Source organism: Panthera uncia, unplaced genomic scaffold, assembly GCF_023721935.1.
Source record: "Panthera uncia isolate 11264 unplaced genomic scaffold, Puncia_PCG_1.0 HiC_scaffold_242, whole genome shotgun sequence".
NCBI classification, from domain to species: Eukaryota; Metazoa; Chordata; class Mammalia; order Carnivora; family Felidae; genus Panthera; species Panthera uncia.
The window spans coordinates 40,360-65,730 of NW_026059151.1; the positions used below are offsets into that span (position 1 = coordinate 40,360).

Genomic DNA, 25,371 nt, shown 5'->3' on the forward strand with positions numbered 1-25,371 from the left:
CCCAGGTACCCGGGAGGACACAGCGAAGGACTGCTCTTCTGTGAGGACGGACTGCCCACCACCTCTGGGCACACACCCAGCGATAACCAAAGAGCCTGCGCGCAGCTCCAGGCGGGGCCGCGATGCTGGGCGGGGTTTCTTCCGGCCCCCCCAGACCCCCCCATCACCGCATCCAGCCGTCTCCCACCCATCGGGGCTGCGCCGCGGGAGCAGGAAGGGACCAGGCTCCTTGTTTCTGTATCACACTGCCAGTGACAGTGGCTGGGTCAGGTCACCCTGCAGCAGGCAAGGGCAGGAGGACCACGAATAAAGCGCTCATTCGGCCAGACTGGTGAGGTCAGGGCCCCATCTACCTGCTCCCTCCCAGGCTGGGGCTAGTGCTCCCAGTGCCCTGGAGCCAGGGGGAAACCTGAGCGGGGCAGGGGGGAGGAGGAGAGGGTGTCTGCCCCTAGCTGGGCCAGGCACCACCCTTAAACTGTGAGGACAGGTGGCCCCTTGCCTAAATTTTTCTCCCCATGGGACAGGGACTCCGTTCTGGGCACCTGCCAGAGAAGCAGCCTCCCACTGCTATCAGGGGGCGCCAGAGGCCCAGGGGGGCCCTTGTGCACGGGGTAGGTGGGTGGGGGCGGGGGGTGGCTCCATCCTGCAGGGGTGAGGCTGGGGCTGGGGCTCCATCCGGCAGGGGTGGGGTGGGGCTGGGGGGGGTGGGCTCCATCCTTCAGGGAAGGGGGTAGGGGTGGGGCTCCATCCTTCAGGGGCAGGGCGTGGCCCAGGCCTCCTGAGATCCCACCCCTGCACCGCCCAGCCTCAGGTCCTGCTGGGTGTTCTAGGTGCCCAGGACACCCGGTGGGGGGGGGTCGAGTGGGGCCTCCTTCCCCAGCCCAGACCGTATGCCTGCCAGCTCTCCTGGGAGGGGACCCCATGTGGGGCCGGGACAAGCAGAGGTCACCTGGTTCCAGCCGCTCTGAGGACTAAAATCATTTATCGGCATCCACCTGCGTGTGGGAGGGTGCGTGCAGCGCGCTTGGGGCCCAGGACGGGCAGGGGAGGGGGCGGGGGTGGGGATACACCTTCGCCAAGAGAAGCCGGGGCGGGGGGGGGGGGGGGGGGGGGGGGGGGGGGGGCGGCACTGGGGGGGGGTGGCTGACGGGGAGGGAGACTCGGCCCTGGGGGCCAGCCCCGTGGCATCAGGGCAGCTCAACCAGCCCCACGAACTTGCGGATGTCCTGGGCCAGCAGCTCCGGCTCCTCGAGGGCGGCAAAGTGGCCCCCGCGGGGCATGTAGGAGTAGGACACGAGCCTCGGGTACTTGCCCTTCACCCACCTCTCCGGTACGTGCATCAGCTCACACGGGAAGGCGGCCAGGCCGGTGGGCACCGACACCTTGACCCTGGAAGGGACAGAGATCCCCTGAGAGGCGACGTCGCATCCTGGTCCCCTTCTGTCCCCACAGCGGGGGCTCAGGGACGGGGCGGAGGGGACAGGAGGTCAGAGCCAGGGTTGTGACCGCGCCCTCAACTCCAACCCACCCAGGGCCTTTCTGGAAGGGCTGGCCAGGCTGGGGAACAGGGCCAGGTGGGACGGGTGTCCCCTGTCCCTCCGCTGCCACCTGAGGGTCTCCGTGTGAAGGTCCAAGGGGCCCCGGAAGCAGGGGTGGCACAGCGGGCCGGCCCCGCGTTCCCTTCCTGAGCTAACTCTAGATGCACAAGATTTCTCCCAGCACCTCCGGCCTGCCCACAAATTCGTTCTCACGCTGGGCGTCTGCCCTCGGGTTCAAGGCCGGCTTGTCTTGCGGCTCCCTGCCCTGGAGGCCTCTGGGCTGGGCCAGGCTTACCGATCCTGCTTGAAGAGCTGCCCCCTGTTCTCCTTGTAGAAGCGCTGGGAGGAGGTGATGGCGCCAGTTGTCCAGTAGAGCATGACGTTGGTCAGCAGGTCGTCCAGGGAGAACTTTCTGCAGAAGCAGAACCAGACGGCCGCTGAGCCCCGGGTGCACCAGAGGGCAGCCTCCGGGCCCGCCTGCTTTCCCCCCTCAGACATCACTGTGACCGGGGCACAGGCAGGCTCCGCCCAGGGTCACCAGCCACCGTGATGGCAGGTGACGCGGCATGCGGACCGTGCATGAGGCAGGCTATGCTGGCCCTCACGGCCGCCCGCACCCCCGACCACCCCCAGAGCGGTCCCACCTGGGCAGGAAACAGCAGGTGAGGACAACCGAACCCAGGGGCTTTGGGCTGGTCACCACCGGGTCCCCGGAGGTGGCTGCCCACCTCTGGCCCTCGAGGACCATCCCCAGGTGGGCTCGCCCCTGCCGGGGCCTGGGCAGGACGGGGTTTCCAGGCAGCGTTTGGAGCCCCTGGACGCGCCTGGCATTACCCACAAGCTTCCCGCCAAGTGAGTCACCCTAGGAGTCATGGGGCCCTGTGCAGACCCCACCCCCCAACACACACACACTCAGGCTGGGACTGCTGAGCAGGGGGACCCCACCCAGACTGCGGGGCTCCACCCTTGGGGAGGAAAGAGCCATTTGGTCCTCTTGACCCTAGAAACCCCACATCCACTGCGCACAGACCCGCCAGCTTCCCACCCTGTCCCCTCTCGTTCCCACAACACCCTGCCAGTGCCCTCGGCCACCCAGACCCACCTGCTGGTCCGCAGACCCCAGGGGACTCCAGCTCTGGGGACGGGTCCCAACCCTCGGTGCGTCCCGATGGCCACGTGCCACCCACAGCCCCCACCCCGCCAGCCTCCGTGAGGGAACCCAAGTCTGCACAGAGCTCCCCTCGGGCCTTCCCTGCTCCATTCCAGTCCTGGGGGCTTAGGAGATCTAAGCTTCCTTGTCGGGGGGCCCGATCCCTCCGTCCGCCTCCCAAGTCTCCCTCCCCTGCCCACGGTCTGCCGTCCGATGCCACCCAGGCCTGCCTTCTGCCTCCCCTCCCCTCCCCCACCCCACCCCTCCCCCATTCCCCGGCCCCCCCCCCCCCCCCCGACGCTGCAACTCTCCATCCACACTCGCTCTTCTCACTACGTTCTGTCTTCCCAGACCTCCCTCCGTCCCCCTCCCAGTAAGCAGCCAGTAAGCCAGGGGTCCCCCCAGCACCCCCCGATGCTGCCCCACCTGCACTGATGCCAACTGCTAATTTCCCCGAGCACAGAGAGGGTCATTTCCTCCCATTGGACCCCTCCCCAGGCTCAGATGTCAGTCCCGTTCCCCAGTGGGCACCTGGCACCCAGCACGTCCGGGACAGAAGTGTGCTCTGTGCCCAGCCCCTCTCGGACACACGCTCACGGACGCAAGTGCACGCGCACATGCGTACTTCGAGGCACCCCTCCTCCGCCCCCCCTGCCACCTCCCTCACACCGACCCCACGACGCCCTGCCTGCCCCCCTCGCGGGGGGAGGCCCCGCAGCGTCACTGCGCCTGCCCAGCTCTCCGCCTCCAGGCCTCTGCCGAGCCAGCCTTTCCAGGAGCACCTGGTGTTTTCTCTTCGCCTAAATTCTCTTCTTCCACCCTGTCCGCCGGCAAACTCCTACTCATCCCTCAAAGCCCAAATCCAGTAGATTCTCCCAGTCATTTCCGCCCCGCCCCTCAGACAAGGCAAAGCCTCCTTTCTCTGGACGGTCTCTCAGAGCGTCAGATTTGTGTCTGACAAATCAGATTTGTAGTGACAAATCCACTACAGATTTGTCGATTGTGTGCCCGGCATGGCCTAGACACGGTCCCCGCGCCCGAGGAGGGAGCCAGCCCCCTCTCCCTCTGCTCCCACACCGGCACGGAGTCCGGCGCTCTGCGTGCCCCCGAAGTAACGAAGACAGGGATGGATGCTGCAGAAGCCGGGTCAGGGCTGGCCGGGTAGCAGAGGCTGCAGCCTCTGGAGCTTCCCCAGTCTTTCTGAGGCAGCGTCCAGGGTTGCCTTCCCCGGGGCACACGGTCAGGTGGCCACGATGCCGGGCTCTCCTGGGTTCAGAGCGGGGGGACCCCGGGTGATCGCTGCCCTCTGGACCCCCTGATCCCAGGGGGCGGGGGTGCTATTTAGCAAATGGAGCATAGACGTTCTCAAGGGCTAGACCCTGGTCTTGACCCCTCCGCGGCGAGGCCCGGAGCCAGTCGCCGGACCTCTGTCCGCTTCCTCATCCGGAGGACCTGGCGCCGCGTTCACCGAGGTGAGGGTCTGAGGAGCATCCGGCAGTGAGTGGAAGGTGCTGGCCGTCGGCCGGAGGGACGCTGGCTGCCGGGACGCGGGCCCACGGCTGGCGGGGCGGGGGTGGGGGGCTCACCTCTCCAGGCCCCCGTCCTCCAGCTGCTGGAACTCGGAATCGGTCCAGGTCGAAAACTTCTCCAGGATGTAGGCAGCCAGGCCCGCGGGAGAGTCGTTCAGAGCGCAGCCTGGCGAGGGGAGAGGCGGGGAGTGACACAGGCCCGGGACCCGCGAGCTGGCCGTCAGGACACGGGGTGCTGCGGGCCCCACCGGGCAGTGCCCAGGTCGGAGCACGGCTCTGCCCCAACTCTTGGGGTGCTCTGCACCCCGTCTACTTAACCCTTGGCCTTGGAATCCCGATCTGAGTAAAAGGGGGGACACCCTCACGGCTTCTTGGGAGCCCACCCACTACGCGGGCAGCGTCCTGTGTTCGGGGAGGTCCACAAGCGAGATCTGTATGAATGCTGTTTTTTAAAAGGTGGGGTCTCAGAGGCACCCGGTCGGCTCATTTGGTGGAGGGTGCGACTCTGGATTTCGGGGTCGCGAGCTGGAGCCCCTTTTGGGTGTAGAGATTACCTGCATACATAAATAGACCCGGGGGCGCCTGGGTGGCTCAGCTGGTCAAGCGTCAGACTCTTGATCTTAGCCCGGGTCATGATCTCAGGGTGAGTTTGAGCCCCGCCTCAGGCTCTGTGCGAACACCGCAGAGCCGGCTTGGGATTCGCTCTCTCTCCCTCTTTCGCTCTCTGCCCCTCCCCTCTCAAAAATAAACATTAAAATAAATGAATAAACTAAAAAAAAAAAAAAAGGTGGGGTTGGGGCGCCTGGGTGGCTCAGTCGGTTAAAGCGTCCGACTTGACTTCTCAGGTCATGATCTCGTGGTTTGCGGGTTCAAGCCCCACATCAGGCTGTGTGCTGATGGTGCAGAGCCTGCTTAGGAATCTGTCTCCCCCTCTCTCTGCCCTTCCCCTGCTCACTCTCTCTCACGATAAATAAACATTTAAAAAGAAAAGGTGGGGCTTTTGGTTTATACGCTCTGATCAGTGAAAAGTAAGAAGCAGCCTAAACGTCCAAAATAGGGGATCTGTTACAAATGGACACGACCCCCTCCACCCCCCACGGTCCTGGGGCTGCCGGGCCCCCAGGCTTCCTGCTCCGTTCAGGCTCGTAGAGTCCAGGGGTCAGGGGTCAAAGCCAGTGCACACGGCATTCAGCTCAAGCTGTCGTCTGGGACAATTGACCTCAAATGACCTCAGCGGAGACACGCAGCCTGAGAAAGAGCTCAGGTCCCTCCCAGGAGGTGTGCATCCCTGGAGCGCGGCTTCTGGGGCGGGTGAGCTCCCCCCCCCCCGCCCCCACAGCGCCCGGCTGGATGGAAGGGGCGTGACCCCCGCCCTGGCCGCCGTGTCCCGAGCGCCGGCTCACCCACGGTGTCGGGCTTGGTGCTCTGGATGTGCATGTAGCCGCTCTCCCGCAGCGGTCTGTAGAAAATCTTCTCCTTGAAGGGCAACATCAGCTCCATATCCCTCTGGGTGAAACCGAAGAGCCTCGGGCAATGCCGAACCAGGAAGAGGGTCAGGATGCGGCCATTTAAAATGAAAGCCATGTTCAAGTGCAGGCCTTTCACATGGCTGTGAGGGCAGAGAGCGGGCCCCGGTGAGGCTGGCGTCAGGGCCAGGGCCAGGGCAAGGGTGGGGGGAGGCCGGCAGGAGGAGGGAGGCGTTGGGGAGGGGGAAATACAGAGTTTCCAGAAAGTTCTGGCTTCTCCCAGGGCTCAGGCCACCAGAAGGGTCCACTCTGACGTTCCCCTCCTCTATCTGTCCCTCTCTGTCTGGGCACCTGGCCCAGCGTCACCAACCCCGTGTGATACCGAACGGAGAGGATCCACACCAAAGAGCTCTGGGCGCGGCTGGGTGACAGGGGCCCCTCCGTCCTCTCCCCCTGGGCCCACAGACACCCCGCCCGGTGGCCCCCCGCAGGCAGATCCCGCCGCCCCCGCGCACACAGTGACCTCGCGGGGGCTGTGCACACGCACACTCACCTGGGCACCATCTGGGCCATGTGGGTGCAGATCAGGGCCCCCCAGTCCCCGCCCTGAATGTAGAACTCCCGGAAGCCCAGCCGCAGCATCAGTTTGTAAAAGATCCTGGCGGTGGCCGCTGAATTCAAGCCTGGTTGGGAGGGAAGGAGAACAGAGTCACAGGAAGTCACTCGTGGGGTCCTCTTGGGCTCCTGTGAAATTCCTCACACCCCTCTCGCCCCCCGCTAGGGTGACAGCAGCTCACAGGAGGGGAGGAGGCGTCCCGGGGCCCAACGGTGGTGGCGAGGCCGCGGCCAGTGCCCCGCAGGGAGCGAGCCTGGCGTCCGCGTGGCAGGGAGGGACAGCGAGGGGACAGCCAAGCAGCGAGGGCGCGACGGGCTCAGGCCAGCCACCAGTGTGCTCCTGTGGGGCTCGGTCAGCCTCGCTGGCCCGGGACAGCCCGGGGCCCAGATGCGGGGAGCTCCCGAGGGCACGGGAGTCGGGGCCCCGGGGCCAGCGTCGGTCACCACCGCTCCTCGCCCGCCTCAGAGCCCGAGAGGGTGTGCTGGCTCCCCGCCTGGCGGGCAGGCCTGGTCCACACCGCCCCCCGCAGCCCCCATACCCTTTTTGGAGGCTGCCTCCGAGAAGGCGTAGCCAGGAATGGAAGGGCAGATGACTTCGAACACGTGCTCCTCGCTCAGGCCGTGGTTCGCGGGGTCAGTCAGGAGGGGGATGATCTTATAAAACTCGTAGAAGGAGCCGGGCCAGCCGTGTACCATCAGCAGGGGCTTGGGGGTGCGGCCGGGTGGCAGCTGGGGCGGCTTCACATGGACGAAGTGGATGTCCAGCCCTGGGGAGACGAGCACAGTCAGGCCGGCAGGCATCGGAAATATTGTCTTTATTTTTTTAATGTTTATTTATTTTTGAGAGGCAGAGACAGCGTGCGAGCCGGGGAGGGGCAGGGAGGGAGGGAGACACAGAATCCGAACCCGGTTCCAGGCTCTGAGCCGTCAGCACAGAGCCCGACGCAGGGCTCGAACTCACGGACTGCGAGATCATGACCTGAGCTGAAGTCGGACGCTCAACCGACTGAGCCACCCAGGCGCCCCAAGATTTTATTTTTGTAAGTCATCTCTATGTGTCTCCCTCTCTCTGCCCCTCTCCTGCTCACACTCTTTCTTTCTCAAAATGAATAAATGAACTTAAAAAAAAAAGTTAAGGGGTGCCTGGATGTTTAAAAACCCAGAGGTGAGAGCTATTAAAGGGCTGTTCCCTTCCCGGAAACCGCCTGACCCCGGGACCACCTCGGGGTTCCCCAGGACGTCACAGCACGAAACACTGAGTCGTCCGGACAGCGGCCTGCTGTGGCTGCACCCAGGTGCCGCGGGCCTTGTCCCCGCGCTGGTGGCCTGGCCCAGGCCCAGCGAGCCTTTGAGAGTCTTCCCCTGGCTCCCCGGCCCGGGTGGTCCCAGAGGGCCTCCCTCCTCTCCATTGCCTGCCGTCCTCGACCCTCACGCCCCGAACTTTCTGGGGTCCTCTCTGCCCCTACCCCCGGGCTCCAGCCTCTGTGCCGGCTTCCCTGTTCTGCAAGGAGACCTGGGCCTCCCTCGGGGGGTGAGGCAGGGCCTCCAGAGACAACGGCATTGCTGATCACAGGGAGGCCGAGGTTCAGGGCCCTTGTCCCTTCGCCTCCAGCCTCTGTCCCGGCGGGTGCTGGGCCAGGACACCCCCCTCCAGGCCCCTCGCCACCCGCCAGGCCCGGGCCCAGCTCTGCTCCCGGGTTCTGAGCCCGCAGCCTGGGTCTGGGGTGCCTGGGGCTCCACAGACCTGCCGGGAAACAAGGAAGGCTTCCTTTTTGATTTTTAACATCTGTCTTCATTTTTTTTTTTTTTTAAAGTTCATTTATTTATTTTTGAGAGATAGCACGTGTGAGCAGGGGAGAGACAGGGAGAGGGAGAGAGAGAATCCCAAGCAGGCTCTGCGTCGTCAGCACAGAGCCCGACTCGGGGCTCGAACCCACAAACCGTGAGATCGTGACCTAGAGTTGAACACTCAACCCACTGAGCCGCCCAGGCACCCCTTCGCTTTTAAAATTCAAACATTTAGGGGCGCTGGGGCGGCTCAGTCAGTTAAGCGTCCGACTTCGGCTCAGGTCATGATCTTGCCGTCTGTGGGCTCGAGCCCCACGTCTGGCTCTGTGCTGACAGATCGGACCTGCTTTGGATTCTGGGTCTCCCTCTCTCTTTGTCCCTCCCCTGCTCGTGCTCTGTCTCTCTCAAAACTAAAATAAACATAAAAAGCAAGAAAATAAAATTCAAATATTTAAAATTCAAAAAGGATACAAGGGAACAGTGAACAGTCAGCCTTGGCCTCGGCCCTTCCCCCAGCCACCAGTCCCCTCCCGGGGGACAGCTTCCAAGGACCGCCGTGTGCACGCCAGCACGGGCGCGAATGAGTGGGTGTTCCCTAACTTTACACTCAGATGAAAAGGTGACAATCTGAATTCGAAATAACCGCATGCCGGGCAGTATGTTCCAAAGGAGGTAAGGTCTCCTATGAATAGGAGTGCATTCATTTTTTTTTATTTAAAAAAAAAATATTTTTTTTAAACGTTTATTTATTTTTGAGACAGAGAGAGACAGAGCATGAACGGGGGAGGGTCAGAGAGAGGGAGACACAGAATCTGAAACAGGCTCCAGGCTCTGAGCTGTCAGCACAGAGCCCGATGCGGGGCTCGAACCCACGGACCGTGAGATCGTGACCTGAGCCGAAGTGGGCCGCTTAACCGACTGAGCCACCCAGGCGCCCCCGAATAGGAGTGCATTCAGCAACGCGGAAGGACCCCGGGATGTGTTGTCAAGTGGAAAACCACGTTCCAAAATAGAATGTACGTAGGGTTCTATTTTTGCTCAAGGCAAGTTAGGATCTGTGAGCCTTTTGTAAAAAGTCTGCACTGTCACAGTCCAGAGGAGCCTAGGGAGACATGGAAACAAAGCGTAATGGGGTGTCCGGGATGGGGTCCCGGGAAAGAAATACAACATTAGGTGAAGACTGAGGAAATCTGAGCCATATCCCATTGTCTGTGGACACTGTGTTGTTCAGTCTTTATTTTATTATTATTATTATTTAAAAAAAAATTTTTTTAACGTTTATTTATTTTTAAGACAGAGAGAGACAGAGCATGAGCGGGGGAGGGGCAGGGAGAGAGGGAGACACAGAACCGGAAGCAGGCTCCAGGCTCCGAGCCATCAGCCCAGAGCCCGATGCGGGGCTCGAACTCACAGACCGCGAGATCGTGACCTGAGCTGAAGTCGGACGCTTAACCGACTGAGCCACCCAGGCGCCCCTATTATTATTATTTTTTAATGTTTATTTATTTTTGAGAGACAGAGGGACAGAGCATGAGCGGGGAGGGGCAGAGAGAGAGGGAGACGCAGTATCCGAAGCAGGCTCCAGGCTCTGAGATATCAGCACAGAGCCCGACGCGGGGCTCGAACTCACAGACCGTGAGATCATGACCTGAGCCGAAGCTGGACGCCCAACCGACTGAGCCACCCAGGTGCCCCACAACCATAGAATTTTAAAAATAAAGATGGTTTTGAGGCACCTGGGTGGCTCAGTCGGTTGAGCATCTGACTTCGGCTCAGGTTATGATCTCGCAGTCCATGAGTTCGAGCCCCGCGCCGGGCTCTGTGCGGACAGCCCGGAGCCTGGAGCCTGCTTCGGATTCTGTGTCTCCCTCTCTCTCTGCCCCTCCCCACCAAAAATAAATTAACATAAAAATTTTTTTAAAAAGTAAAGATGTTTTTAACACTAAGGGAATCTGAATAAAGTATGGACTTTAGTGGAGGTATTAACATATCAGTACTGGTTCATTCCTTGTAACAAATGTACCAGACTAAGGTTAACAGTAAGGGGAAACTGGGAGTGGGTACAGGGGAACTTCCCGTACCGTCCTCACTATTTTTCTGTAAATTTGAAATTGTTCCAAGGAGCGCCTGGGGGGCTCAGTCAACTGAGTGTCTGACTCTTGATTTTGGCTCAGGTCGTGATCTCACGGTTCATGGGTTAGAGCTCCATGTCAGGCTTCCCACTGAGTGTGGAGCCTGCTTGGGATTCTCTCTCTTCCTCTCTCTCTGTCCCTCCCCTGCTTGCTCTCTCCTTCTCTCAACATAAGTAAATAAGCATTCTAAATCAATCAATCAATTAATCAATCAATCGTTCTGGGGTTAAAATAAGTGTTTCCAACAGATGAACGGAACAGAATCACAATAAACCTGGGCATATGCAGTCAACTAAGCTTTGACAAGGGAGCCAAGAACACTCGATGGAGAGGAGACGGTCTCTTCAGTAAATGGCGCTGAGATAATTGGATGGTCAGATGGAAAATAATGAGACTGGACCCCTACCTCACACCACTCACAAAGATGAACTTGAAAATGGATCAAAGACTTAAATGTAAGACCTGAAACCATGAAACTTCCAGAAGGAAACAGACACAGAGCTCTCTGACGTGGGTCTTGATGATAGTTTCTTGGAGGCTACATCCAACTAAAAGGCTTCTGCACAGCAAAGAAAACCATCAACAAAGCGAAAAGGCCATCTGGGGAACGGGAGAAACTAACTGCAGACCACGCATTTGATAAGGGATTAGTATCCAATATACATAAAGAACTCCTAACGACTCAATAGTAGAAAAACAAATAACTCAATTAAAACAATGGGCAAAGGACCTGAATAGACATTTCTCCAAAGAAGACAGACAACAACCAACAGACACATGGAAAGATGCTCACCATCACTCATCATCAGGGAAATGCAAATTAAAACCACATTGAGATACCACTTCACACCTGTCGAATGGCCATGATCAAAAAAGGGGCACCCCTGCTCTCTCTCAAAATAAATAAATAAGCTTTTTTTTTTAAAGACAAAAAGAGATACCAAGTGTTGGTGAGGATGTGGAGAAAGGGGAACCCTCGTGCACTGCTGGCTGGTGGGAATGCAAACTGGTGCAGCCATTCTAGAAAACAGTATGGAGATCCCTCAAAAACTGAAAAGTGAAATATGGTCCACTAATTCCGTTTCTGGGAATATATATAAAAAGATAACGGGGGCACCTGGGTGGCGCTCAGTCAGTTGAGATTTCGACTCTCGATTTTGGCTCAGGTCACGATCCCAGGGTCGTGGGATCAAGCCCCGGGTTGGGCTCTGCACTGAGCATGGCGTCTGCATGAGATTCTCTCTCTCCTCCTTTGCCCCTCTCCCTCACTCGCAGGTTCCCTCTCTCTCTAAAAATGATGATGATGATGATGATAATGCACCCTCGTTCACTGCAGCGTTATTTACAGTAGTCGAGACAAGGAAGCCACCTAAGTATCCATCAGTAGATGAATAGATAACGAAGTTGTGGTCTCTCTCTATAAATATAAATGGAATACTATTCAGCCTTTAAAAACGAAGAAGCCTTGGGGGCGCCTGGGTGGCTCAGCGAGTTAGTGTCTGACTCTTGATTTCAGGTTCAGGTCCTGACCTTGAGTTTCATGAGTTCGAGCCCTGAGTCAGGCTCTGTGCTGACAGCATGGAGCCTGCTTGGGATTTTCTCTCTCCCTCTCAAGCAAATAAAATAAATAAAGTTAAAAAAAAAATGAGGAAGCCTTACCATTTATTTATTTTTATTTTTATTTAAAAAAAATTTTTTTTAACATTTATTTATTTTTGAGGCAGAGAACGAGCATGAACAGGGGAGGGTCAGAGAAAGAGGGAGACACAGAATCTGAAACAGGCTCCAGGCTCCGAGCTGTCAGCACAGAGCCCGACGCGGGGCTCAAACCCACGGACTGTGAGATCGTGACCTGAGCTGAAGTCGGACGCCCAACCGACTGAGCCACCCAGGCGCCCCAGGGAAGCCTTACCATTTATGACAACATGGGTGGACCTTGAAGGCACTGCGCTAAGTGAAACACGCCAGAGACAGAAAAAAGACAAATACCGCGTGATCTCATTTATATGTGGGATCTAAAACGAAACGAAAGCCGAAATCGTAGAAAAAAGAGACGAGAGGAGGGTTGGGGGCGGGGGAGCCGGAGGGAGGGGTCAGAAGGTGCACACCCCAGGTCGAGGTGAGCCCTGGGGGCATCCGTCCAGCCTGGTGACGGGAGCTGGCGCTGCTGTGGGTACGTAGGGAGGTTCAGGGTAAGTCCTGAGAGCTCAACACGGGGAGAGGAGTTTGTTCTCTCCCTGTATCGTCTCTGCAGGAGAAGCTGGATGTGAGCTGAACCCCCCCCACACCCCCTCTCCCCTCACCCAGGCGATCACTTCACAGCAGATGTCAATCAAACCATCATGCCCCACACCTCACACTTACCCGGTGACGGGCATCAGTTACTTCTCAGCAGAACTGGGGGAAAATGCTTTTCCGCCCAGGAAACTATTCCCTCACCCCAAATGATCTTGAGGTCACCTTGCCAAGACAGTTTTGGGCGGGAAGGGACCTCCCAGGTGATGCCGAGGGACAGCGGCGTCCCACAGCGGCAGGACGCCAGGTCTCGAGCCGCAGACAGGGAGGGCAATCGTTCTCAGGACCTTGACCGCCGGGCCGAGCGCCCTTGAGCAGTCACGGCGTCACGGACTCCAAACCCTCACGGAGCGGCGGACCAGATTCTGCGTATCTCTGGCTTTCAAATTACTGACGTGTCTTCCTGCCTCGCTCTAAAGCCCACTGGATTTGTGGGGACTCTGCATCCTTTTTGCCCCAGTGAAGTCAGCCCGTAAATACACCCCAAGGACCAGTAATTGGATCCTAAGTTGGGTCCGGGGCCCCTCCGGCAGCTACAAGGCCGCTCCTGAGACACACACCCCTCTCCCGCTGGCGTCTGGGGAACATACCTTCGATCCTGGTCTTGAAGTGAGGGTACCTGTTGAGCATCTCCACCTGCTTCCCCCAGTCAAATTCATTCCGCCAGTAGGAGAGGATCTTCTTCAGATAGTTGGAGTTGAAGCCATAATGGAAGCGGCTGTCCTCCAAAGGTGGGGTTAAACGGGTCCCGTCGATCCTGCGGTGTAAGTCCTGGAGCGAAATGCAGGACCCCAGGGAGAGAGGGGTGGGTGGGGCAGAGCACAGAAGGTTTGTTTCCAGAAGGCGAGCAGACCCGCAGCGGCCAGATACTGTGACAGGGGAGGCGAAGCCAAGTCCCTCGGGGAGGGTGAGGTCCCCCGGGTCCGCCACAGGTGCCCTCGGGGTCGTCCGCTTTCCCCAGAAGGCACCTCGTTTCCCATGACCGCAGCTGTTCCCGAAGCTGTGTCCTTCACCCTCGACGTCACCCGTATATCTCCTCTTTGTTTTTAAGTGCATCACCGCTACATGCATCTTTAACGGACCTAGGCTGACCTCTGGTGGGGACCGCCACACTTTTTTGTAAGAGGCCAGGCACTATGAACGTTCTAGGCCCTTTCCAGCTGCAGCTGGCCCACTCTGTCCTCGCAGCGTGGACGCAGCCACAGACACCGCGCGGACCAATGCACACGGCTGTGTTCCCGTAAAACTTTATTCGCAGACACTGATGTCTGAAGGCCAGGTGGTTCTCACGGGTCACGAGACATTATTCTTGTTATGTCCTCAGCCATTTTAAAGATGTAAAGGCTATTCTTAACACAGGGGCTGTATAACCCGGGGGGGCAGACAGATCTGTCCCAGGGCTGTGGTTTGCGGACGCGGGTACACAGCACTGAACGATACGCCGTAACTCGGCTGGGATAAAATGACAGACTGGGAGAGAAGGAAGGTGTGAGCCTAGCAGGCGAGGCCAGGGGACCAGCCCGGGCCCCCTCGGTGTCCTCCATAGCACCCCGGGCTCCCAGATTCCGGACGTTTTAGACTCCAAGTCTAGGAACCCACGAAAGGCGTTATCCTCAGCCTGGTTTCTCTTGGGCGCAGCCCAGTTTCTGCTCTGTACTCTTTTCCTCCTCGGAAATCTCACGACTTGGGCACTTGTGAAAGCACGTACCCCCTGCTCATCTCTCAGCTACCTTTTCTCTGTGCACCTTCCTTTCTCAGCCACGGGACTAGGAGCTATTGGAGAGAGGGCCCCTCTCTTCTCTGAGCACCCAGCCCGTGCCTGCACGCACACGTGCTCCGACGAGCTCAGAACGGGAGGGGACGTCCGGGTCACCCTCCTGGCCCAGCTCCCACGGCAGCACACCCCCCTGCTCACGTCCCAGCTGACTCCAGCGTGCGGGGTGGGGGCTGGGCTCTGGAGCTGGCGGACCTGGGTTCAAATCCTGCTCATCCCTCGGTCACCTTGGGTAAAAAGCTTCAATTCCTGCACCTGCAGAGGGAACGTCGGTCCTGCCTCCTACGGGGACTGAATGGGGCCTCGAACAGCTGTCACAGAGCAGGCGCGTCACCAATGCCGGCCCTGCGGCGGCCTCTCTGGACCCCAGCATCTGATGTCACCACGGCCCTGCGTCTCACTCAGGACCCCCGCCCAGGCCCTGATGACAACCTGCTCGCTTTCTCCGGCTAAACTCACCCCCAGGGTGGCAGGAGGGAGCGGAGGAGGGAGAGCAGCTGCTGTCTGTGACCCGTGATGCCCGCGCCCAGGGCCAGCTGGCACCCCCTGCCCACCTGGTGCTGCCGGGCTCTGGGCAGGGGAGGGAGGAGCAGAGGGGCGGGTGGGCAGAGGGGGACGGGGTGGGCACGGGGCGGGCTGGGCACGTCTCTGTAGGATGTGCCCCTGGCCGGTGTGAGAACAGCGGAGGGCACCCCACTCCCAGCCTCCCCGGGGAACACAGCCAGGCATCCCCGCCCTCCCCTCGGCTCAGCCCCGCCTGGGGAAGGGGCCTCACCTTGATCTCCTCGTCTGACGTCTCCACCTTGAAAGGGCGGATGCTCTCGTCCTCTGGGGCCGTGGGCCTCGCCCCGGGGCCCCACCACCCATCTTCTAGTGGCAGCGTTTCCTCCTTGTCCCGGGAAACAAACCAGTAGACGACAAAGGCCAGCACTGAGGCGAGGAGAATCTCCAGCCACATGATTCCTGCAGGAGCGAGGAGGGCCCGTCAGTGCAGAGACCCCCCCCCCCACCCCCACCCCCGGCCGAGACCCCGACCCCCACCCTCCCTCCCACCCAGCCCCCGACTGCGGGAACTTGTGAAAGAAGAGTCTGAGCACGTGGAAGAAACAGAAACCAGCAGGAAAAAGACAAGAGCTGTGGCATTCATCCACCGAATTGGGAAAATACCAACACAGGGTGGCCTCTCGCGGCCCTGGATGCGGGGGCTGCACTTCTGAGGCCTCTTGCTTTTCTAAGGGGCCTTCTGCTCCACGCGTCTGGAAGCTTCTCTCCACCCTCGTGTGTGTGTGTGTGTGTGTGTGTGTGTGCGCGCGTGTGCGCGCACGCCCCCACCCCCAGGAATGCTGGGCTCCTGAGGCTCCGCCCCTGGCTGTCTCTGGGAGGGGCCTGTCCCCAGGGTGCCCATCAGGGGCCGGGCGCACCCGGTTTGGGCCCGGGGAGTGTTGGGGGCCCGAACACGGCCACGCGGCTCAGCTGTATTTTTCTTTTTTTTAAATTTTTATTTATTTATTTTTTTAATGTTTTTATTTATTTTTGAGACAGAGAGAGACAGAGCATGAACGGGGGAGGGGCAGAGAGAGAGGGAGACACAGAATCGGAAGCAGGCTCCAGGCTCTGAGCCATCAGCCCAGAGCCTGACTCGGGGCTCGAACTCACGGACCGCGAGATCGTGACCTGAGCCGAAGTCAGACGCCTAACCGACTGAGCCACCCAGGCGTCCCCCAGTTGTATTTTTTTAAAGGAGGCTCCACGCCCCTGAGATCATGCCCTGAGCGGACCCTTAACCCACTGAGCCCCCCAGGAGCCCTCAGCTTTTTTTTTTTAAACAGCTCTATCGAGGCATAATTCACGGGCCATATAATTCGCCCACTTAGAGTGTTCGATCTGCTGATTTTTTGTGTACGACAGACAGTGCGGCCATCACCCCAGCTTGACGCGGGGAGGCGGGGAGGCTGGGGACGCCTCAGCCCTGCCACCAGGAGACTCAAGTGAGACCTTTCCCTTTAAGGAGGCGAGGGCACGTGGAGGGCACCGTCGGAACCGTAGTGGCGGTCACTCCTAGAGAGAAGCTAGGAGAAGTCAACATCTAGCAGCAGACTTTCCCACCACCTCTCTGGAGCACTGGCGGAATCTACTAGAACTCGACATTCACAAACGCGAGGACTCCGCGATTCGCCCCGAGGCGCAGACCCAGCCCGAAGGTGCCCGAGGGTGCGCTACACCGAGCAGCTGTAGGTGGGGAGCCCCACACCTAGAAACGTCCCCGACGCCATCCGTCCACGCAGGGGGGCCCCCAACGGTCCGCACCGAGCGGGCCAGACACAAAACGGCACGTCCCGCAGACCGTTCCTAAAGGAAGGCCACTGTCAGGGCCACGAGACGGCAGCGTGGAGTTTCCTCTGGTGGTGGGGCCCGGCCCGGCACTCACCGCGATGACAGTGTGCAGGGGGCACAGGCCCGTGTGTCGCCTGGGCCAGAGACACCCGAGGAGCCAGGCTCGGGCAGGTGCGGGACACAACTCAGGGGTGCACGGGGTCACCGCCGCGGGGACACCCCGTGGGGAGCCTGGGGTGGCCGTGGTCACGGGCCTCCCGAGCCTGCACGCCGGCCCTTGACTGCGGTCCCCCGCCCGGGTTTTGACTCTTTACTCGGCGAGATCTGAGGATTCGGAGCCTGACTCCCGCAAGGTAACGGCTCTAAACGCAGGAGGTCAAGCCAGGCAGGTGCTTCCCGTCGCCGGTAAACGGAACGTCGGCCTTGGAGTTTCACCGAAGGCGGTGTTTCTGTTAGGCTCGGGGCAAAAATACAAGCTTCAAAACCGTATGTACACCTCATTTGAGGCTTGGTCCTAAAAGCCGAAGTCAACTCTTGTAAGTTGAATGCGGTCTGGAAGGCACCAGAAGTCACTCGTTCTTTTCAGGTAAGAGATTCGGATCGGGGCCCCGGGAGGGGAAACGCAAACTGGCTCGTGGGACCACGGGCGGGTTCGGCGGTCACCGCGTGGCTGTGACCGTGAGCCCGGCCCTTTGCAGGCACAGGAGGTGGGTCACAGCCCTGTGCCGCAGGAGCTCATGCTCTGGTAGGACAGGCAGACAGATGAACAAGTGATGACAGCCGTCTACACAGACGAGGAGAAGCGTGCAAACGCGGCAGTGGTTAAGTCGGCCACAAAGGCTGCACGGATGAGCGGGGAGCGGAGCAGAGGTTTTAAGGATAAACAGGGATTTACGAGGCCGAGAGACAGTGCGCCGTGTAAGCAAGGAGCCTCTGGGATCTATATCCGGGTTCCACGCAGGTGTGGACACTTGGGACCTCCGGGGCGCACTCTTTCCATTTCTACCTGCGCCGGCCGAGATGGGTCTCTACCTCACCTCCTTTGTACGCGGTTCCTTTTGCATGATGAAGCCGGGAGTTTTAACTCAGAAATCGGGTTTGCCATTCGGATGGCCCTCCTGTAAATTACAAGCCAAGACTCCGGAGCGAGGCGAGGACGGGCACTTGGGGAGGGGAGCACGGCATGGCTGTGTGAGAAAAAGGGGGCCTGGGCAAGTTCCTCAAAACTCGGCACCCTAACTCCGGCCGCTCCGCAAACGCGCCCTCGGGTTGAGACACGGGGTGGCTGAGCCTGGCGGCTAAATTGGCCCCTTCCTTCCTCGGGATGGAATCGAATGGAGGGAATCGTTGTTGTTGTTGGCAAAGCTCAGCTAAACACTGCATTTCCTGGTGCTCCCTGCAGCTTAGCATCGAGCTGAGGATTTGAAGGGGCGATTAGGTGCTGACAAAGAGCTGTAAGTGTATTTGGGGCGGAGCCCCCCTCCTCCCCGCTCGTGGCCCAGACAGTACCTCCGTGTGAATTAGGAAAAGACCCCATTCTTCAAAACGCTGCCAGAAAATTAACCTAATCTGCTGCTTTTGTCATAGGATGCCTCATTGCCATCTGCCAGAAAGCACTTGTACGTAGATCTACATACATCTAGAGGATGACGTGCGTGGCATCCTCTAAGATTGTGCAGTGCACAACGTGCACAACGGTGCATGGATCCTGCCCGTGTGTGGAAGACTGGAAAGAGCCTGGACTCGGCTGGGAAGCACGTACCTTTTGCCCTTCCCCCTTCACGCTTCCTGGGGCATAGGTGTGATGCCTGGACTCTGGTAGCCATTTTGGGCCATGAGGTTTTCTTGAGGAAAGAGGTCAGCACCAGGACAATGATGGAAAATGGGTTCCTGCTAACTGCGGGACGACTTACTCCTAAACTTCCTTTGGGTGACAGGGAAACACATTTCTACATTGTTTGAGCCACCGCTGCTTTGAGTTTTCTATTATACAAACCTTAACATCATCCTCACTAACTGAAAAAAGTCAGGGCGGGGAAATAATACATCCAGTTCCCCGTGGACAAACTCTCAACAACAAATGCTCAGCCTTCAAAATTGTCCTTTTGGTTCTTACAGATTTTATTTTTAAGTAACCAACGTGGGGCTCGACCTCACAACCCTGGGATCCAGAGTTGCAGGCTCCACCCACTGAGCCCCCCAGGCTGCTTCTCTAAGTGAGAATCCACTTCCTGACAGGTGTCAGAATGCAAAACACCAGTGGCCCCTGCCCCCGCCCGCCCCAGCCCTGGGGGCAGGGAGGGGGCCTCTCTCTGCGGAACCTTGACCTCTGTTTACATACCATGTGGCCTCCGCAGCTGGTGTCTCCCTGTTCTCTCGGTAGAAGGGTAAGACTGGCCACCGGTTGGGGATGAAATGCGCTGTGACTGAGTCACAGAACGAACCTGTGCCCCTTCGGCAGAGGGATTATTTTATGGTGTTTTTTTTTTTAATTTTATTTTTTAAAGGGGAAAGACCAGAAGGGCGACGGCCTTCCTGCGGCCCCACTCCCCACAAGACCAATTGAGCCGCTGTGGCTGGGATCCTGCTGGGTGACTTTCTAGCGACCCGTCGGGGGGTAAAAAGGACGATCTGGAAACCCACAGGCCTCCGGAAACCAGTGGGTCAACAACGAAGCTGGCTGGGGCGCCAGAGAACCTGTGTCCGAATGGGGCCACCCTTTCCGCGAACGTGGCTCCCGCCGTCACCCCTGCACAGACAGACAGGTGCGTGTTTCCCACCAAGACCCCAGCAGCCCCCTGCCGCCTCCCCTGCTCGTGAGCATCTCAACATCCCCTCCTCGCGCATCTGCGATCGCACCGTGACCTTGGGCCCCTGAGTTTGTCTCCTTCGGGGTTCCCTCGCTGTCGCGGGCACTACCCACCCCCCGAATGGCAAGCCAAGAGCCCAGGCGACGTCTTTGAAACCCCCTCCTTCGTTCCACCCCCGTGGAGCCAATCAATCGGCAAGTTCCAAAGTCGATCTCAATCCACCTGCACGGCCGCCTCCCCTGGAGCAGAGCAAAGGCCCTGTCCGGTCCCCTCACACGTGCTCTGCCTCCCTGTCCCGCCCCCAGCGTGCCCTGTGGCCAGAGTGACTTTCTGCAGATACAGACCTGATCTTGCACATCCCTGGTGTAAACCCCGGGACAGCTTCCTGCTGTCCTTGAAACAGCGAGATGCTTGGTTAACCCTTCAGGGCCTGTGCTCTCTGACCCGCCCACCCCTCCCCTCCTCGCCCTCCTGCGGTGGGGGAGCACCCTCTCCCCTCAGCTCCTGAACCCCTGCTCATCCTTCAGATTTCAAATGCAGCGTCCCTCCTCCCGTGACCTAGTTCAGCTCTGTGCACCTCCCACCCCTAGCTCGAGTCATGGTCACATCTGTTCAAGGTCCTGCGGCAATATCGCCCCCACCCTCCCACCGCACCCCGGAAGTAAGCTCCCCGAGGGTAGAGGCCATGTCTTCTCTGGCTCCCCGCTGGTCCCCGGCACCTGGCACGTATTGGATGCTCAGAAAATCTCTGCTGAAAGAATGAATTTAAAAATTCTTCGAGGGGCGCCTGGGTGGCTCAGTGGCTTGAGCGTCTCAACTCTTCATCTCAGCTCAGGTCACGATGTTGCGGTTCGTGAGTTCGATCCCCGCGTCCTTCTGTGCTGACGGCGCGGGGGCTGCTTGGGATTCTCTGTCTCCCTCTCTCTCTGCCTCTCCCCTGGCCACACATCCGCACCTGCCCGCGCTCTCTCTCAAAATAAATAAACGTCAAAAAATAAATCAAAATAAAAAATTTTTCACTGACAATGTTGAAAATTTCCAGAGCTCGTGCCCAGAAAGATGGCTGAATTCTCCTTGAGGAGTTATATATATCATCTACTTCTTAGACTATTCTGAGACACGGGCCGTGGGATGCAGGGAGAAGGCTGAGTAGGTGGGAGGTGGTGTTCTGGCAAATTCCCCCTGAAGGAAGACTGGAGAGCCAGGGTGCCCGGTGGCCGGCAGATACCAGGGTTTGGGATCCAGAAGATGAGGCTCAGACTCTGGACCTTGCTGAACACTAGTGGGGAGTCCTGCCAGCCTGTCCTCAAAGACCCCCGCCCCTCCCCCGGCCTCACGCCCAGGCAGGTGCGAGAACCCTCAGACCAGCTAAGCCCAGCTCTGAGCGCACCTGTACTGGCCGGGGTGGGGGCCGGGCATCCGGGGCTCTTCTTCGAGAAAAGAGGCCGGGAGGGCCCAGCTCTGGGCACAGGAGGCCTCTGCCCTCTGCCCTGCTTCCTGAGGGTTTCCTGCCAGTGACTCAGACTCACATGGGAGCGAGGGCCTCGGCTCCTTCTGGGGGAGGTCTGTCTGGACAGCACACTGCGGGGCAGGGCGAGAACGGGGGAGGCGAGCCAGACAGAAAGTGGGGCGCAGGGGTGTGTGTGCCTCCCCGGGCCCCGCGCCGCCTTCCCCACACCTCTCTGGAGGAAGGCAAAGGAACATCCAGCGGAAAGGGAAAAGCAGATGGTTTCCCTTCGGAGCCAGGGCGGGCCTGCCAAGGCGGCGGAGCAGGGAGCCTCCCGCCCTCCTGCCGCCAACGCACGGCTCCCAGGGGCTCCCCGACGCCATCCCTGCTCGCTGTTGGGTCTGGTGGCAGCTGGCCCAGACAGAGCGGGAAAGCCTGGGGAGGGGGGGAGGGGGAGGGATGGGGGGAAGAGGGGAGAGAGGAGGGGGAGAGGACGTCCGGACCGCGCCCCCTCTGCCCCCACAGCCTTTTCCCCGGAACCCCAGTGGCCAGACGAGGACGGGGACTCAAGATGGGCGAGGCGGGATGGGCCCTGCACCCCTGCCCACGACAAGGGCCTTGTTTACCTCCTCCAGGCCGGGAGCCAAGCCCTGGGAGAAAGAACAGCCCAGAGCCAAGCCCCTAGGGAAGGGAAAATGCAGTTTGCAGGCAACCACAAAGCAGAATAATAGAGAAGTAAAAACAGGGTGGGGGTGGGGGTGAGGGGGGTGGGGGCTCCCGGGGGGGGGGGGGGGCCTGCTCTGGGCCGCAGTGAAGGGACATACAGCTGCCTTGGAGGGGACGCTCCGGCAGACCCCTCGCCCCCCAACCCGACTCTCCAATTGCGCCTGAGTGGACAGACAGACAGACAGGACTTGTGTTGCGGGTGTTACAGGGGCGTCCAGGGAGCCAGGGGTCAGCCGGCCGGTGTTTAGGCACCAACCTCTGGCCTCCAATTGTGCTCCTGGCACTCGGCAGCCACATGACTTCAGGCTGGTGGCCCCACTTGTCCAGGCCTTGCTGAGCTGGGGATTCAAGGAGTTACCTCGGTCAAGGGGTGGTGCCCCCACACAGGCACTCGCTAAAAAAGGTTTTTTTTTTTTTTTTTTAATATTTAGTTTTGAGAGAGAGAGTGCCAGCAGGGGAGGGGCAGAGGGAGAAGGAGACACAGCATCCGAAGCAGGCTCCGGGCTCCCAGCTGTCAGCACGGAGCCTGACGCGGGGCTCGAACCCACGACCCATGAGATCATGACCTGAGCCGAAGTCGGACGCCCAACCGACTGAGCCCCCCGGGCGCCCTGGGCATTCACTTTTGCACTTAAATCCCGAGAACGCGACAGGTGGGTGAGAGGGGGCGGAGGCCGTGGGAACCTTCCCTGAAGACATGTGCTGCTGGGACCACGACAGGAAGCTTGGTGGTCTCTGTAGAGGAAAGAGCAGGCGGGACCCGGGGAACATGAGCCCCAAAGCCCAGGGTGGCGGAAGGCAGAAAGCGAGGGACGCCCAGCACCTGCTGCAGGGGCCTCGGTGGGAGGAGGGAGGCCACCCGGCTGGGCTAGAGGCCCCCGGCACCTCTGGGGGGACTCGGCCGGCCCGAGTCGAGCCCTCCCCAGGCTCGTCTACGCAGCCTTCCACACAGGCCTGAAGCTGAATGATGCGAGGAGGGGCTTGGGGGCTCGCGCCCAGGGAGTCACTTGAGACCCTGTTCTGTCTCCTGGCTCAGTTTTCCATCGGTTTTAAGTGACAAGAGAAGGAGCCCGAGCGGACCACGGCTCGCCGCCTCGAGGAAAGAGCGCTGTGCTCTGTGGGGTTTCGGCACTTGGCATCTCTGAGCAGAGAAAAGACTCCGATTCCCGAGGATAAAGGTAGCGGGCCAGGTGGCGCCCGGCCGAGCACCCCGGATCTCCTTCCCAGCGCTGACCTCACTCTGCCGCCCTCGCCCCCCAGCTCAGCCAGCCCTTGACCAATGTGCTCCAGGCCCAGGATGCCTCCTCAGGGCTGTGTAACCAGAGAGCGCTGCTGGCTGGGCCCTGGCCGAGGAACCTAAGCCACCTTCCCGTCTGGACGGCAGTGAAAGGGCCTCTGTGCTTCCCGTAGAGCGGCCCCTCGGGCCCGGGGTCCGGTGTCTGGGAATGTTCTGGGCCTGGGGTTAGTTTGCTTGCGGCAAAGTCTGGGCAGCAAAAAGGAATAAAAGTCGCAGAAGCCAAAAACGACTTCTGGAACTCCATCGAAGGTCCTGGTGGACAAAACAGCCCTGCCTCTGTGGGAGGGCGGGGACCGGAGCCGGGTGAGGGGGACGAGGTCACCCTCCCGCACCTGGTGGCAGGGCCCGTCAGCTCCTGCGGAGACAATGTGGCCTAGCAAGCAGGTCCTCCCACAGGCAAAAAAAAAACCTGGAAAGCCGGAAAGTACATCTGTTTGCCCCCCTCCCCCGACCCCCCAAAAACCTGGTAAGAGACTCAGACTTCCCCGAGCTGTGCTGGTCACTGACCGGACTGATCCTGGCCCCGGAACCAAAGCACTTCTCTTACTTTCCAGAAGGCCCCGTCTGTCCAGTCCCGATAAGAAGGGGAACACATGGGAGGATCACCACTCAGTGAGGCCAAGGGCGCCCGTCCCCTAGGGAAAAGCCAAGTCCCCGCTGCCCGGGGTGGTGGCCCTCAGGGAAGGCACAGGCCCACCCGGGCCTCCTGTTCCTGGTCACCGGTTTCCTGCGCCCTCCTGGGCTCCGGGGGCAGGACACAGCCAGCTGAAGGCCGCCCGTGGGCCCCTGGCGGGGACGGTCCGTCTGGGCACCACGGCCTTCTGCGAGGAAGCGGGGAGAAGCCCTGGGAGGGAAGGCTCTTCGAACACCCACTAACCCCGACAAGTGAGGGCTGGTTCCTTCTGTTTTAAAGAGACTCACAAAAACGAAGCTCGGGCAAAGCCGTTCTCTTGAGCCCACCGGCTCAGAAGCCCCAAGAAGACCCCTGAACGCAGTTTACCCGGCCTCCCCAAAGGCAGCAGAAACCCCTGTTCCTGACCTGACCTCCTGTTCCTCCTATGGAATCTTCTGGAACATCTCTGAGCTCCTCAGACAGAAGAGCCCTTTTGTTCCCGAAATGCAAGCACCTCCAGCGAGGCCTCAGAGGGGGAGGCTTAGCTGCAGCGGGACAGTGTCCCCAGCCGCTGGACACGGACGATGGGGGGGGCCACTTCAGGTCTGTGAGCCCCGCTGGGGGGAGGGGCCTCGGCCAGGCCTTCAGGAGTCAAGAAACGATGAACTAGGACCTCCCTTGGCAAGGTAAACACACCTCAGCAAAAGCAAAAACACCAGTTTGAACTTGGCTGGCTCAGCTGTGTTACGTTATGTAAGCAGGGATGGGATTGCAAGGTCCTCTCACGGGCGCCAGGGAGGATTTCCTGGAGCACCAACCACTTCTCCCTCCTCAGGGCAGCGGGTGGCTGGGTGCTCTGGGGGATCTGTGCGGGGGGAGGCCTTCTCCCTGCTGCACCCCACCTTGTCCCCATGGCACCCGGGAGCGTCTGCTCCTAAAGGGCCAGGCCCAGGCCAAGAACACCCACCGGCAGTCCCCCGCTGTCCCCAGGAGGCCCGCCGGGCTGGGCAGTGACACTTCTGTGTCGATCTGAAGTCCCTGCCCTCTGTCCCAGGGTTTGCCCCGCACCCTGGGGCCGGAGCCCTCACTGTCCTTGAAGCTGCCCTCAGCTTCAAGCCTGGCACGGGCTTCAAGCCCACCCTGGCCCCATCTGAACCGACCGCACCCCGCCTACAAATTTCCTTCCCTGATGATCAGTTTGGACTTAACCACACAGTCACCACCCACTGGAGCCACGAGGAGCCTTGCAAATAGATTGGCCCGTCCTCCTGCGTCCCCGGACCAGGCCTGGGCAGGGGACGTCTCGGCCCGGTCAGTGCATGACCCCGCTCTTCTCTCCACACCAGTTCTCTGTCCACATCGCTGCGTTCCCTCCAATCACTAGTGATGGGCTCTAGGGCCCTTGCAGAGGTGGGTTTTGGGCATGCGATCCAGGGGGGCCCCCCCGAACCAACACGCACCTGCTCTTTCTGCACACCCAGCCCCGGGTGGGTATGTTCTGGGCTCCTCCCTCGGCGGTGGCAACCCGCTCACGCTTAGATCTCCCTCGTTCATTTATTTTTAAGATTTTATTTGTAAGTAACCTCCACACCCAACTTGGGGCTCGAACTCACAGCCCCGACCGAGATCAACACTCACACGCTCTACGGACTGAGCCGGCCGGGCGCCCCCGGCCCTCGCTTCTCCCCTACGCCCAGCTCTGTGTCATCCGCTCAAGGGTGGAGAAGTGGGGCCTGGGCCTGGGCCGGGAGCCCGGGAGGGAAGTCAAAGCTGTCGGGTGAGCGATTACCAAGCCTGTGCAAGCTAGGCTCTCGGATCAACGGCGGGGGGGGGGGGGGGGGGGGGGGGGGGGGGGGG

At 59.9% G+C, this 25,371-nt stretch overlaps 1 protein-coding gene across 4 annotated transcripts in view; it reads right to left on the reverse strand.

Moving 5' to 3' along the window:
• Positions 1 to 863: 863 nt before the first annotated feature.
• The window catches only part of LOC125917789 (epoxide hydrolase 1-like), a 27,198-nt gene continuing 2,690 nt past the window's right edge, over positions 864 to 25,371 (reverse strand). For 2 of the 4 annotated variants that reach the window (XM_049623892.1, XM_049623890.1), the window contains exons 2-9: positions 15,063 to 15,250; positions 13,104 to 13,284; positions 6,838 to 7,065; positions 6,237 to 6,366; positions 5,621 to 5,826; positions 4,275 to 4,383; positions 1,834 to 1,950; positions 864 to 1,389 (exon numbers count right to left, since the gene is read on the reverse strand). In XM_049623892.1, coding sequence (XP_049479849.1) covers positions 1,188 to 1,389; positions 1,834 to 1,950; positions 4,275 to 4,383; positions 5,621 to 5,826; positions 6,237 to 6,366; positions 6,838 to 7,065; positions 13,104 to 13,284; positions 15,063 to 15,245 — 1,356 coding nt within the window. In that variant the 5' untranslated portion in view covers positions 15,246 to 15,250 and the 3' untranslated portion in view covers positions 864 to 1,187. Of the gene's footprint in view, positions 1,390 to 1,833; positions 1,951 to 4,274; positions 4,384 to 5,620; positions 5,827 to 6,236; positions 6,367 to 6,837; positions 7,066 to 13,103; positions 13,285 to 15,062; positions 15,251 to 16,715; positions 16,886 to 23,940; positions 23,999 to 25,371 lie in introns of those variants that run through there. The other 2 variants (XM_049623893.1, XM_049623891.1) reach the window with 2 other exon arrangements.